This window comes from Engystomops pustulosus, chromosome 5 (genome assembly GCF_040894005.1).
Source record: "Engystomops pustulosus chromosome 5, aEngPut4.maternal, whole genome shotgun sequence".
Classification (NCBI taxonomy): Eukaryota; Metazoa; Chordata; class Amphibia; order Anura; family Leptodactylidae; genus Engystomops; species Engystomops pustulosus.
In genome coordinates this window covers 214,186,168-214,201,474 of record NC_092415.1, presented here as the reverse complement: position 1 = coordinate 214,201,474, position 15,307 = coordinate 214,186,168, and the positions used below count along the sequence as shown (strand labels likewise).

The following is a 15,307-nucleotide window of genomic DNA, read 5'->3' as shown; positions in this document are numbered from 1 at the left end:
TCTGGCCCTCGGCCCTCTCTCCCCCTCTTTCCCGGTGGTCTGACCCTGTCTCTCTCCCCCTCTTTCCTGGTGGTCTGGCCCTCTCTCCCCCTCTGTTCCGGTGGTCTGACCCTCTCTCTCCCGGTGGTCTGGCCCTCTCCCCCTCTCTCCTGGTGGTTTGGCCCTCGCTCTCCCCCTCTTTCCCGGTGGTCTGGCCCTGTCTCTCTCCCCCTCTCTCGGTGGTCTGGCCCTCGGCCCTCTCTCCCCCTCTTTCCCGGTGGTCTGGCCCTGTCTCTCTCCCCCTCTCTCGGTGGTCTGGCCCTCGGCCCTCTCTCCCCCTCTTTCCCGGTGGTCTGGCCATGTCTCTCTCCCCCTCTTTCCCGGTGGTCTGGCCCTCTCTCCCCCTCTGATCCGGTAGTCTGACCCTCGCTCCCCCCCCCCCTTTCCCGGTGGTCTGGCCCTGTCTCTCTCCCCCTCTCTCGGTGGTCTGGCCCTCGGCCCTCTCTCCCCCTCTGTCCCGGTGGTCTGGCCCTCTCCCCCTCTCTCTCGGTGGTCTGGCCCTGTCTCGGTGGTCTGGCCCTCTCTCCCCCTCTGTCCCGGTGGTCTGGCTCTCTCTCTCTCTCGGTGGTCTGGCCCGTCCCCCCTCTCTCCCGGTGGTCTCGCCCTCTCTCACCATTGCTCTGCCTCCGGACTCTGGGATCTGCTCCCATAATCAGGGGAGATGCTGAGGCGGAAAGGTCCAGCGGCGCAGTGACGTAGGAGTCACGTGACCAACCAGGAATAGGCGGGGTCAGGTCAGTAGTTTAGCGGGCGCCATTTTGGTTAGGGGCAGTGTTGACGGAAAAACGGAGCGGGCGGGATGGAGAGGCAGGCGGCGAATAGACTGCAGAGCGGTGACGAGTGGGAGGTGCTTTGCGCTGATTACCTCTATAGTGACGTCACTGACCCCGCCTCTCGCTTCCTCATGCCCCGCCCCCATGCTCCATCAATAGGAATATGATCCCTAATGCTGGAAGCGGTAGTGATGGGACTTCCGGTCCATAAATAGGGAGCCCCAGGCCAGTCACACCATTTTTAACCTGATTGAATCGGGTTAAGTGAGCTACTATTGGCTACCGTGGGGGCCCTGTGACTATTGGCTACTGTGGTGGACCTGTGACAATTGGCTACCGTGGTGGACCTGTGACAATTGGCTACCGTGGTGGACCTGTGACTATTGGCTACCGTGGTGGACCTGTGACTATTGGCTACTGTGGGGGCCCTGTGACTATTGGCTACCGGGGGGCCCTGTGACTATTGGCTACCGGGGGGACCCTGTGACTATTGGCTACCGTGGGGACCCTGTGACTATTGGCTACCGTGGGGACCCTGTGACTATTGGCTACCGTGGGGACCCTGTGACTATTGGCTACCGTGGGGACCCTGTGACTATTGGCTACCGTGGGGACCCTGTGACTATTGGCTACCGTGAGGGCCCTGTGACTATTGGCTACCGTGGGGGGCCCTGTGACTATTGGCTACCGTGGGGGCCCTGTGACTATTGGCTACCGGGGGGGCCCTGTGACTATTGGCTACCGGGGGGGCCCTGTGACTATTGGCTACCGGGGGGGCCCTGTGACTATTGGCTACCGTGGAGGTCCTGTGACTATTGGCTACCGTGGAGGTCCTGTGACTTTTGGCTACCGGGGGGGCCCTGTGACTATTGGCTACCGGGGGGGCCCTGTGACTATTGGCTACCGAGGGGGTCCTGTGACTTGGCTACCGGGGGGGCCCTGTGACTATTGGCTTCCGGGGGGGCCCTGTGACTTGGCTACTGAGGGGGCCCTGTGACTTGGCTACTGAGGGGGTCCTGTGACTTGGCTACTGAGGGGGTCCTGTGACTATTGGCTTCCGGGGGGGGGGCCCTGTGACTATTGGCTTCCAGGGGGGCCCTGTGACTATTGGCTTCCGGGGGGGCCCTGTGACTATTGGCTACTGTGGGGGCCCTGTGACTATTGGCTTCCGGGGGGGGCCCTGTGACTATTGGCTTCCGGGGGGGCCCTGTGACTATTGGCTTCCGGGGGGGCCCTGTGACTATTGGCTACTGAGGGGGTCCTGTGACTATTGGCTTCCGGGGGGGGGCCCTGTGACTATTGGCTTCCGGGGGGGGGCCCTGTGACTATTGGCTTCCGGGGGGGGGCCCTGTGACTATTGGCTTCCAGGGGGGCCCTGTGACTATTGGCTTCCGGGGGGGCCCTGTGACTATTGGCTACTGTGGGGACCCTGTGACTATTGGCTTCCGGGGGGGGGGCCCTGTGACTATTGGCTTCCAGGGGGGCCCTGTGACTATTGGCTTCCGGGGGGGCCCTGTGACTATTGGCTACTGTGGGGGCCCTGTGACTATTGGCTTCCGGGGGGCCCTTTGACTATTGGCTTCCGGGGGGGCCCTGTGACTATTGGCTACTTCGGGGGCCCTGTGACTATTGGCTACTTCGGGGGCCCTGTGACTATTGGCTACTGTGGAGGTCCTGTGACTATTGGCTTCCGGGGGGCCCTGTGACTATTGGCTTCCGGGGGGGCCCTGTGACTTGGCTACTGAGGGGGCCCTGTGACTTGGCTACTGAGGGGGCCCTGTGACTATTGGCTACTGTGGGGGTCCTGTGACTATTGGCTACCGTGGGGACCCTGTGACTTTTGGCTACCGTGGGGACCCTGTGACTTTTGGCTACCGTGGGGACCCTGTGACTTTTGGCTACTGTGGTGGACCTGTGACTATTGGCTACTGTGGGGGCCCTGTGACTATTGGCTACCGGGGGGGGGGGGGGCCCTGTGACTATTGGCTTCCGGGGGGCCCTGTGACTTGGCTACTGAGGGGGCCCTGTGACTTGGCTACTGAGGGGGCCCTGTGACTATTGGCTACTGTGGGGGTCCTGTGACTATTGGCTACCGTGGGGACCCTGTGACTTTTGGCTACCGTGGGGACCCTGTGACTTTTGGCTACCGTGGGGACCCTGTGACTTTTGGCTACCGTGGGGACCCTGTGACTTTTGGCTACTGTGGTGGACCTGTGACTATTGGCTACTGGGGGGGGGGGGGCCTGTTTCTATTCTTTATTGAACCAAACTATTCTCTCTGGTCTATGGAAGTGTCTTTCAAGAAAGATCCAGCAGCATCAAACCTTTATTATACATAAAACCTGATGATAATGAGAGAAAAGCAGTGACCGGGGGAGAGGGAGAGGTCACTACAAGTTCTGCAGGTCCCAGGAGTCACCAATCTGTAGGCAGTGCACAGGACCTCAGCCCCGGGCCGGAGGACCTCAGCCACAGCCACAGGACCCCAGCCCCGGGCCGCAGGACCTCAGCCACAGCCACAGGACCCCAGCCCCGGGCCGCAGGACCTCAGCCACAGGACCTTAGCCCCAGCCACAGGACCTCAGCCCCGGCCACAGGACCTCAGCCCCGGGCCGCAGGACCCCACTAGTCTCTCACACAGCTCTGCTGGGATCTGCTCCGCTCTTCCACAGTTCTGTGACTGTTTTGGGTCAGAAGGATTTCCTGGAGGTTTTGTATTGGGCTTGGATCAGGTCTCTCTGGGCTGTGGACACTTCATGGTTTCAGGACCTGCTTGACCCGTTCTGCTGTGTGCCAGGGGGCAATGTCCTGCATGAAATTACTGACTGATTGAGTGATGAACACAAGGAAGGACCCAGGTGTTGTAGAAGAAGGTTCTGATACTTGTAGTCCTCCTGCCATGTAGCTATATGAGAGGCTCCTGCTACAGGAAACATTCCCCAAACCCTGACACTTCCTCCACCGCCTGTCACTGACTCTTTACACACTTTGGGTTCAGTTTTTCCCAGATTGTGGACGGACATTATGGCCCAGATATATGACTGCGTCTGGACGGGTTTTTTTGGCTAGGTTTGCATGAAAAAAGTGTCTTTGGATCTTGCACATGTATTATTAAAGGGATGTTCCCTAGTGCCCTGTGTTACTATAGGAGGTTACCATGAGAAATCCACCACGGACCTGCCGCGGCAGTGCACAGCCAGACACGGAGCTGCCGCGGCAGTGCGCAGCCAGACACGGAGCTGCCGCGGCAGTGCACAGCCAGACACGGAGCTGCCGCGGCAGTGCACAGCCAGACACGGAGCTGCCGCGGCAGCGCACAGCCAGACACGCCAGACAATCGGACAATCCGATTGTGTGCGACACAATCCCCAAAAAGTCGGGAAACCCAATGAAAATGCGTCCGCGGGACCCTTAGTGAATAAGCCCCATTGTGTTACATTCATTATCCTGTTAGTGAACATTGGGTAAGATGTATGGTTCTGTTTGTGACCAAAATTTTGTTGGAACTTTGGCCAAAACAAGAGACTCCTAAACATTCACAAAAACCAACATCACACTTTCTCCAAAAAGTTTTATTACAATTATTTACAACATTCAGGAAAGAGGGATCAGCGGGGGAGGGCTCGGCCATAGATGGATCAGCGGGGGAGGGCTCGGCCATAGATGGATCAGCGGGGGAGGGCTCGGCCATAGATGGATCAGCGGGGGAGGGCTCGGCCATAGATGGATCAGCGGGGGAGGGCTCGGCCATAGATGGATCAGCGGGGGAGGGCTCGGCCATAGATGGATCAGCGGGGGAGGGCTCCGCCATAGATGGATCAGCGGGGGAGGGCTCCGCCATAGATGGATCAGCGGGGGAGGGCTCCGCCATAGATCAGCAGCGGAGGGATCAGCGCTTGGAAAAATCTCCACCTGTAATGACAGATACAGATTATATAGAGAGGGGGATGTGAAGCAGCATTGGGGGGGGCGAGGTAAGAGGCATGCTGGGACGGTGGGGCGGTGCAGGGGGGTTCCTGCCCGGTGCACAAGTGAAAGTTTTCAGGCTGTGGAATATTTCTAAATCCAGGTCGGACCAAGAGGGGCTACGATATTATGAGAGAGTCAGATCTCCCCCCTTTCCGTAGACCCCCCCTTCTGTGGTCCCCATTAAGGACACCTTTGCAGTGTCCTATATTATCCTGCTCCTACCACAATTAATGCTCTTCCCCCTCACACTGTGCCCCTCCCCTCCACATTTTACCCTTCCCCCTAAAATTTTGCCTCTCCTCTGACACTATGCTCCTCCTTTTCCCCCCTTTGCTCCTCCCTCACATTGTGCCCCTCCCCCTCACACTGTGCCATGGGTTCTGTGTCTATACGGATTCTCACCCTGACAACTTGTGCACTCGCAGCTGTGAATAATGGGGAGCACCACAGGCTCCTCCTCCCCGTCCTCACACTGGAGGGTCAGGATCTGCACTGGGTTCTGGGGGTCCAGTCTGTAGCTGCAGCAATCACACACAGTCTGGAGGTACGGCTCCTGCAAAGACAAAGGGGGGGGGGCATGTATCATCAGGCTCCTGCAAAGACAAAGGGGGGGGGGCATGTATCATCAGGCTCCTGCAGATACAAGGGGGGGGGGCTTGTATCATCAGGCTCCTGCAGATACAAGGGGGGGGGGGGCATGTATCTTCTCTCTATCCCCCCGCCTGTAATCCCGGATCTTCTCTCTATCCTCCCGCCTGTAATCCCGGGTCTTCTCTCTATCCTCCCGCCTGTAGTCCCGGGTCTTCTCTCTATCCTCCCGCCTGTAGTCCCGGGTCTTCTCTCTATCCTCCCGCCTGTAGTCCCGGGTCTTCTCTCTATCCTCCCGCCTGTAGTCCCGGGTCTTCTCTCTATCCTCCCGCCTGTAGTCCCGGGTCTTCTCTCTATCCTCCCGCCTGTAATCCCGGATCTTCTCTCTATCCTCCCGCCTGTAATCCCGGATCTTCTCTCTATCCTCCCGCCTGTAATCCCGGGTCTTCTCTCTATCCTCCCGCCTGTAGTCCCGGGTCTTCTCTCTATCCTCCCGCCTGTAGTCCCGGGTCTTCTCTCTATCCTCCCGCCTGTAGTCCCGGGTCTTCTCTCTATCCTCCCGCCTGTAGTCCCGGGTCTTCTCTCTATCCTCCCGCCTGTAGTCCCGGGTCTTCTCTCTATCCTCCCGCCTGTAGTCCCGGGTCTTCTCTCTATCCTCCCGCCTGTAATCCCGGATCTTCTCTCTATCCTCCTGCCTGTAATCCCGGATCTTCTCTCTATCCTCCCGCCTGTAATCCCGGATCTTCTCTCTATCCTCCCGCCTGTAATCCCGGATCTTCTCTCTATCCTCCCTCCTGTAGTCCCGGGTCTTCTCTCTATCCTCCCGCCTGTAGTCCCGGGTCTTCTCTCTATCCTCCCGCCTGTAGTCCCGGGTCTTCTCTCTATCCTCCCGCCTGTAGTCCCGGGTCTTCTCTCTATCCTCCCGCCTGTAATCCCGGATCTTCTCTCTATCCTCCTGCCTGTAATCCCGGATCTTCTCTCTATCCTCCCGCCTGTAATCCCGGATCTTCTCTCTATCCTCCCGCCTGTAATCCCTGATCTTCTCTCTATCCTCCCGCCTGTAATCCCGGACCTTCTCTCTATCCTCCCGCCTGTAATCCCGGACCTTCTCTCTATCCTCCCGCCTGTAATCCCGATGTTACCTCTGCTAGGACGTTGGTCCAGGACGAGCAGTGGCCTCGGCAGTAGTTGACCTCCACGTCCTCCCGGTAACATCGGCCCTTCGTGATGTTTCTGACCTCGGTGTGAAGTTTACAAACTGAAGAATCATCTGCCGGGAGACGAGTCCATTAATAATAACACAGACGCCCCCAGGGGCCCCACAGAACCCCCTGTGTACCTACCTGACACCGGCATCCGGCACACAGGGCAGCACTCACCCGGGTCCTGCACCATCACCTCCCCCTGTCACACAAAGATAGAATACTCCCATCATGCCCCAGTATCAGTGAGGTATAATACTCCCATCATGCCCCAGTATCAGTGAGGTATAATACTCCCATCATGTCCCCGGTATCAGTGAGGTATAATACTCCCATCATGCCCCAGTATCAGTGAGGTATAATACTCCCATCATGCCCCAGTATCAGTGAGGTATAATACTCCCCCATACCCCAGTATCAGTGAGGTATAATACTCCCATCATGCCCCAGTATCAGTGAGGTATAATACTCCCATCATGCCCCAGTATCAGTGAGGTATAATACTCCCATCATGTCCCCAGTATCAGTGAGGTATAATACTCCCATCATGTCCCGGTATCAGTGAGGTATAATACTCCCATCATGCCCCAGTATCAGTGAGGTATAATACTCCCATCATGCCCCAGTATCAGTGAGGTATAATACTCCCATCATGCCCCAGTATCAGTGAGGTATAATACTCCCATCATGCCCCAGTATCAGTGAGGTATAATACTCCCATCATGCCTCAGTATCAGTGAGGTATAATACTCCCATCATGCCCCAGTATCAGTGAGGTATAATACTCCCTCATGCCCCAGTATCAGTGAGGTATAATACTCCCATCATGTCCCCAGTATCAGTGAGGTATAATACTCCCATCATGTCCCCAGTATCAGTGAGGTATAATACTCCCATCATGTCCCCAGTATCAGTGAGGTATAATACTCCCATCATGTCCCCAGTATCAGTGAGGTATAATACTCCCATCATGCCCCGGTATCAGTGAGGTATAATACTCCCATCATGTCCCCAGTATCAGTGAGGTATAATACTCCCATCATGCCCCGGTATCAGTGAGGTATAATACTCCCATCATGTCCCCAGTATCAGTGAGGTATAATACCCCCATCATACCCCAGTATCAGTGAGGTATAATACTCCCATCATGTCCCCAGTATCAGTGAGGTATAATACTCCCATCATGTCCCCAGTATCAGTGAGGTATAATACTCCCATCATGCCCCGGTATCAGTGAGGTATAATACTCCCATCATGTCCCCAGTATCAGTGAGGTATAATACCCCCATCATACCCCAGTATCAGTGAGGTATAATACTCCCCCATTCCCCAGTATCAGTGAGGTATAATACTCCCCCATGCCCCAGTATCAGTGAGGTATAATACTCCCATCATGCCCCAGTATCAGTGAGGTATAATACTCCCATCATGCCCCAGTATCAGTGAGGTATAATACTCCCCCATACCCCAGTATCAGTGAGGTATAATACTCCCATCATGCCCCAGTATCAGTGAGGTATAATACTCCCCCATTCCCCGGTATCAGTGAGGTATAATACTCCCATCATACCCCAGTATCAGTGAGGTATAATACTCCCATCATGTCCCAGTATCAGTGAGGTATAATACTCCCATCATGCCCCCGGTATCAGTGAGGTATAATACTCCCATCATGTCCCCAGTATCAGTGAGGTATAATACTCCCCCATACCCCCAGTATCAGTGAGGTATAATACTCCCATCATGTCCCAGTATCAGTGAGGTATAATACTCCCATCATGCCCCGGTATCAGTGAGGTATAATACTCCCATCATGCCCCAGTATCAGTGAGGTATAATACTCCCATCATGTCCCCAGTATCAGTGAGGTATAATACTCCCATCATGTCCCCAGTATCAGTGAGGTATAATACTCCCATCATGTCCCGGTATCAGTGAGGTATAATACTCCCATCATGCCCCGGTATCAGTGAGGTATAATACTCCCCCATGCCCCCAGTATCAGTGAGGTATAATACTCCCATCATGCCCCAGTATCAGTGAGGTATAATACTCCCATCATGCCCCAGTATCAGTGAGGTATAATACTCCCATCATGCCCCAGTATCAGTGAGGTATAATACTCCCATCATGCCCCAGTATCAGTGAGGTATAATACTCCCATCATGTCCCAGTATCAGTGAGGTATAATACTCCCATCATGCCCCGGTATCAGTGAGGTATAATACTCCCCCAGTATCAGTGAGGTATAATACTCCCATCATGTCCCCAGTATCAGTGAGGTATAATACCCCCATCATGTCCCCAGTATCAGTGAGGTATAATACTCCCATCATACCCCAGTATCAGTGAGGTATAATACTCCCATCATACCCCAGTATCAGTGAGGTATAATACTCCCCCATGTCCCCAGTATCAGTGAGGTATAATACTCCCATCATGCCCCAGTATCAGTGAGGTATAATACTCCCATCATACCCCAGTATCAGTGAGGTATAATACTCCCATCATACCCCAGTATCAGTGAGGTATAATACTCCCCCATGTCCCCAGTATCAGTGAGGTATAATACTCCCATCATACCCCAGTATCAGTGAGGTATAATACTCCCATCATACCCCAGTATCAGTGAGGTATAATACTCCCCCATGTCCCCAGTATCAGTGAGGTATAATACTCCCATCATGCCCCAGTATCAGTGAGGTATAATACTCCCATCATGCCCCAGTATCAGTGAGGTATAATACTCCCATCATACCCCAGTATCAGTGAGGTATAATACTCCCCCATACCCCAGTATCAGTGAGGTATAATACTCCCATCATACCCCAGTATCAGTGAGGTATAATACTCCCATCATACCCCAGTATCAGTGAGGTATAATACTCCCCCATACCCCAGTATCAGTGAGGTATAATACTCCCATCATGCCCCAGTATCAGTGAGGTATAATACTCCCCCATGTCCCCAGTATCAGTGAGGTATAATACTCCCATCATGCCCCGGTATCAGTGAGGTATAATACTCCCATCATGCCCCAGTATAAGTGAGGTATAATACTCCCATCATGCCCCAGTATCAGTGAGGTATAATACTCCCATCATGCCCCAGTATCAGTGAGGTATAATACTCCCATCATGCCCCAGTATCAGTGAGGTATAATACTCCCATCATGTCCCAGTATCAGTGAGGTATAATACTCCCATCATGTCCCCAGTATCAGTGAGGTATAATACTCCCATCATGTCCCCGGTATCAGTGAGGTATAATACTCCCATCATACCCCGGTATCAGTGAGGTATAATACTCCCCCATTCCCCAGTATCAGTGAGGTATAATACACCCATCATGCCCCAGTATCAGTGAGGTATAATACTCCCATCATGTCCCCAGTATCAGTGAGGTATAATACTCCCATCATGTCCCCAGTATCAGTGAGGTATAATACTCCCATCATGTCCCAGTATCAGTGAGGTATAATACTCCCATCATGCCCCAGTATCAGTGAGGTATAATACTCCCATCATGTCCCCAGTATCAGTGAGGTATAATACTCCCATCATGCCCCAGTATCAATGAGGTATAATACTCCCATCATGCCCCGGTATCAGTGAGGTATAATACTCCCATCATGCCCCGGTATCAGTGAGGTATAATACTCCCATCATGTCCCGGTATCAGTGAGGTATAATACTCCCCCATGCCCCGGTATCAGTGAGGTATAATACTCCCATCATGCCCCAGTATCAGTGAGGTATAATACTCCCATCATGTCCCCAGTATCAGTGAGGTATAATACTCCCATCATGTCCCGGTATCAGTGAGGTATAATACTCCCCCATACCCCAGTATCAGTGAGGTATAATACTCCCCCATACCCCCAGTATCAGTGAGGTATAATACTCCCATCATGCCCCGGTATCAGTGAGGTATAATACTCCCATCATGTCCCCAGTATCAGTGAGGTATAATACTCCCCCAGTATCAGTGAGGTATAATACTCCCATCATGTCCCCAGTATCAGTGAGGTATAATACTCCCATCATACCCCAGTATCAGTGAGGTATAATACTCCCATCATGCCCCAGTATCAGTGAGGTATAATACTCCCATCATGTCCCCAGTATCAGTGAGGTATAATACTCCCATCATGCCCCAGTATCAGTGAGGTATAATACTCCCATCATGCCCCGGTATCAGTGAGGTATAATACTCCCATCATGCCCCGGTATCAGTGAGGTATAATACTCCCCCATACCCCCAGTATCAGTGAGGTATAATACTCCCATCATGTCCCCAGTATCAGTGAGGTATAATACTCCCCCATGCCCCAGTATCAGTGAGGTATAATACTCCCATCATGTCCCCAGTATCAATGAGGTATAATACTCCCCCATACCCCCAGTATCAGTGAGGTATAATACTCCCATCATGCCCCAGTATCAGTGAGGTATAATACTCCCCCATGCCCCAGTATCAGTGAGGTATAATACTCCCATCATGCCCCAGTATCAGTGAGGTATAATACTCCCATCATGTCCCCAGTATCAGTGAGGTATAATACCCCCATCATGTCCCCAGTATCAGTGAGGTATAATACTCCCATCATGCCCCAGTATCAGTGAGGTATAATACTCCCCCATGCCCCCGGTATCAGTGAGGTATAATACTCCCATCATGTCCCGGTATCAGTGAGGTATAATACTCCCATCATGCCCCGGTATCAGTGAGGTATAATACTCCCATCATGCCCCCGGTATCAGTGAGGTATAATACTCCCATCATGTCCCCAGTATCAGTGAGGTATAATACTCCCCCATACCCCAGTATCAGTGAGGTATAATACTCCCATCATACCCCAGTATCAGTGAGGTATAATACTCCCCCATACCCCCAGTATCAGTGAGGTATAATACTCCCATCATGCCCCGGTATCAGTGAGGTATAATACTCCCCCATGCCCCCGGTATCAGTGAGGTATAATACTCCCATCATGTCCCGGTATCAGTGAGGTATAATACTCCCCCATACCCCAGTATCAGTGAGGTATAATACTCCCATCATGCCCCAGTATCAGTGAGGTATAATACTCCCATCATGCCCCAGTATCAGTGAGGTATAATACTCCCATCATGTCCCCAGTATCAGTGAGGTATAATACTCCCATCATGTCCCCAGTATCAGTGAGGTATAATACTCCCATCATGCCCCAGTATCAGTGAGGTATAATACTCCCCCATGCCCCAGTATCAGTGAGGTATAATACTCCCATCATGTCCCCAGTATCAGTGAGGTATAATACTCCCATCATGCCCCAGTATCAGTGAGGTATAATACTCCCATCATGCCCCAGTATCAGTGAGGTATAATACTCCCATCATGCCCCAGTATCAGTGAGGTATAATACTCCCATCATGTCCCAGTATCAGTGAGGTATAATACTCCCCCATGCCCCAGTATCAGTGAGGTATAATACTCCCATCATACCCCAGTATCAGTGAGGTATAATACTCCCATCATACCCCAGTATCAGTGAGGTATAATACTCCCATCATGTCCCAGTATCAGTGAGGTATAATACTCCCCCATGCCCCAGTATCAGTGAGGTATAATACTCCCATCATGCCCCAGTATCAGTGAGGTATAATACTCCCATCATGCCCCAGTATCAGTGAGGTATAATACTCCCATCATGCCCCAGTATCAGTGAGGTATAATACTCCCATCATGTCCCGGTATCAGTGAGGTATAATACTCCCATCATGTCCCCAGTATCAGTGAGGTATAATACTCCCATCATGCCCCAGTATCAGTGAGGTATAATACTCCCATCATGCCCCGGTATCAGTGAGGTATAATACCCCCATCATGCCCCAGTATCAGTGAGGTATAATACCCCCATCATGCCCCAGTATCAGTGAGGTATAATACTCCCATCATGTCCCCGGTATCAGTGAGGTATAATACTCCCCCATACCCCAGTATCAGTGAGGTATAATACTCCCATCATACCCCAGTATCAGTGAGGTATAATACTCCCATCATGCCCCAGTATCAGTGAGGTATAATACTCCCATCATGCCCCCAGTATCAGTGAGGTATAATGCTCCCATCATGCCCCAGTATCAGTGAGGTATAATACTCCCATCATGTCCTCAGTATCAGTGAGGTATAATACTCCCATCATGTCCCGGTATCAGTGAGGTATAATACTCCCATCATGTCCCCAGTATCAGTGAGGTATAATACTCCCATCATGTCCCCAGTATCAGTGAGGTATAATACTCCCATCATGTCCCCAGTATCAGTGAGGTATAATACTCCCATCATGTCCCCGGTATCAGTGAGGTATAATACTCCCATCATGTCCCCAGTATCAGTGAGGTATAATACTCCCATCATGTCCCCAGTATCAGTGAGGTATAATACTCCCCCATACCCCAGTATCAGTGAGGTATAATACTCCCATCATGCCCCAGTATCAGTGAGGTATAATACTCCCATCATGTCCCCAGTATCAGTGAGGTATAATACTCCCCCATACCCCAGTATCAGTGAGGTATAATACTCCCATCATGCCCCAGTATCAGTGAGGTATAATACTCCCATCATGTCCTCAGTATCAGTGAGGTATAATACCCCCATCATGCCCCAGTATCAGTGAGGTATAATACCCCCATCATGTCCCCAGTATCAGTGAGGTATAATACTCCCATCATGCCCCAGTATCAGTGAGGTATAATACTCCCGCATACCCCAGTATCAGTGAGGTATAATACTCCCCCATACCCCAGTATCAGTGAGGTATAATACTCCCATCATGCCCCAGTATCAGTGAGGTATAATACTCCCATCATGTCCTCAGTATCAGTGAGGTATAATACCCCCATCATGCCCCAGTATCAGTGAGGTATAATACTCCCATCATGTCCCCAGTATCAGTGAGGTATAATACTCCCATCATGCCCCAGTATCAGTGAGGTATAATACTCCCATCATGCCCCGGTATCAGTGAGGTATAATACTCCCCCATACCCCAGTATCAGTGAGGTATAATACCCCCATCATGCCCCAGTATCAGTGAGGTATAATACTCCCATCATGTCCCCAGTATCAGTGAGGTATAATACTCCCATCATGTCCCGGTATCAGTGAGGTATAATACTCCCATCATGCCCCAGTATCAGTGAGGTATAATACCCCCATCATGCCCCAGTATCAGTGAGGTATAATACCCCCATCATGTCCCCAGTATCAGTGAGGTATAATACTCCCATCATGCCCCAGTATCAGTGAGGTATAATACTCCCCCATACCCCAGTATCAGTGAGGTATAATACTCCCCCATACCCCAGTATCAGTGAGGTATAATACTCCCATCATGTCCCGGTATCAGTGAGGTATAATACCCCGTGTGGTGCCTCACCTCTGTGCAGTGCAGGGGGGGGCACTGTGCGGCGCAGACTCCTCTCCCGGTCACGCAGCGGCAGAGGTGACACCCGTCCTCCCAATCGGCCCCCGGCTGCAGAGATTACAATGTATCAGCGTCTTCTCAATCCTCCAGTCCCTACAGCTCAGGTGGGATCCGGGGGTCACTTACCTGGTAGATCCGCCCTCCATGCTGACAGTCGCAGTGCTCCGCAGTGACACACCTACCACTGCTGCTGCGGTACCTCCCTGCCTCACATGTGCAGCCTCCAGGAGCCCCCACAGTGCAGGTGCTGCCCCCCTCCTCATAGACCTCCCGACACGTCCGCTCACAGAAGTCTCCACCAGGAACCGGCCGTCTCCAGATCTCACCAGAAGGGCAGTCTACACAAAATGCAGAGTAACGGGCGTGCAGTGAGTGCAGCGTCTCGGGCGTGCAGTGAGCGCAGCGTCTCGGGCGTGCAGTGAGCGCAGCGTCTCGGGCGTGCAGTGAGCGCAGCGTCTCGGGCGTGCAGTGAGCGCAGCGTCTCGGGCGTGCAGTGAGCGCAGCGTCTCGGGCGTGCAGTGTCTCGGGTGTGCAGTGAGCGCAGCGTCTCGGGTGTGCAGTGAGCGCAGCATCTCGGGTGTGCAGTGAGCACAGCGTCTCGGGCGTGCAGCGTCTCGGGTGTGCAGTGAGCGCAGCGTCTCGGGCGTGCAGCGTCTCGGGCGTGCAGTGAGCGCAGCGTCTCGGGCGTGCAGCGTCTCGGGCGTGCAGTGAGCGCAGCGTCTCGGGCGTGCAGCGTCTCGGGCATATTATGGTGTTCGGCTTAGCAGGTTTCTCAGTAGTTTGGGGCCACTTACCGCAGTCGGGGAGGTCACACGTCCTCTGTCGGGTCGCTGACCCTGCACATTCCTCTCCGTTGTACATTCGCAGGCGTATTTGCTGTCGCTGTGCGGTTTGGACTCCAGAGCCACAGGAGACAGAACATGAAGACCAGGCCGACCACTGCGACCACTCACAGTCCACTGCAGGACAGACACACAGTCATCAACTGCCCCCAACAGAGACCCCAACCCCGGCTGTGCCCCCCAATCTCACCATCACAGCGCTCAGAGGAACAGACGAAGCTTCCCATGTGGCAGGAGCTGCGGGAGGGAGGGTAAAGGGCTGAGAATGGGGCGCTCCATGTACCTGCCCATGACCTCTCCCATCACCTGCCCTCAACCCTGACCCTTCACCCCTTGTCTCGCTCCTCCTGTAATCCTTCCTGCCCCACTACCTTCTACCCCGCCCCTCCTCCCACCTGCCCCGCCCCTCCTCCCACCTGC

At 53.2% G+C, this 15,307-nt stretch overlaps 1 protein-coding gene across 5 annotated transcripts in view; it reads right to left on the bottom strand.

The window, feature by feature from the left end:
* Nucleotides 1-4,419: 4,419 nt before the first annotated feature.
* Nucleotides 4,420-15,307, bottom strand: part of LOC140133894 (SCO-spondin-like) — a 235,870-nt gene continuing 224,982 nt past the window's right edge. For 4 of the 5 annotated variants that reach the window (XM_072154576.1, XM_072154579.1, XM_072154580.1 and 1 more), the window contains exons 107-114: nt 15,078-15,124; nt 14,840-15,004; nt 14,172-14,383; nt 13,998-14,093; nt 6,713-6,773; nt 6,512-6,639; nt 5,184-5,334; nt 4,420-4,724 (exon numbers count right to left, since the gene is read on the bottom strand). In XM_072154576.1, coding sequence (XP_072010677.1) covers nt 4,702-4,724; nt 5,184-5,334; nt 6,512-6,639; nt 6,713-6,773; nt 13,998-14,093; nt 14,172-14,383; nt 14,840-15,004; nt 15,078-15,124 — 883 coding nt within the window. In that variant the 3' untranslated portion in view covers nt 4,420-4,701. The remainder of the gene's footprint in view (nt 4,725-5,183; nt 5,335-6,511; nt 6,640-6,712; nt 6,774-13,997; nt 14,094-14,171; nt 14,384-14,839; nt 15,005-15,077; nt 15,125-15,307) is intronic. The other variant, XM_072154577.1, reaches the window with a different exon arrangement.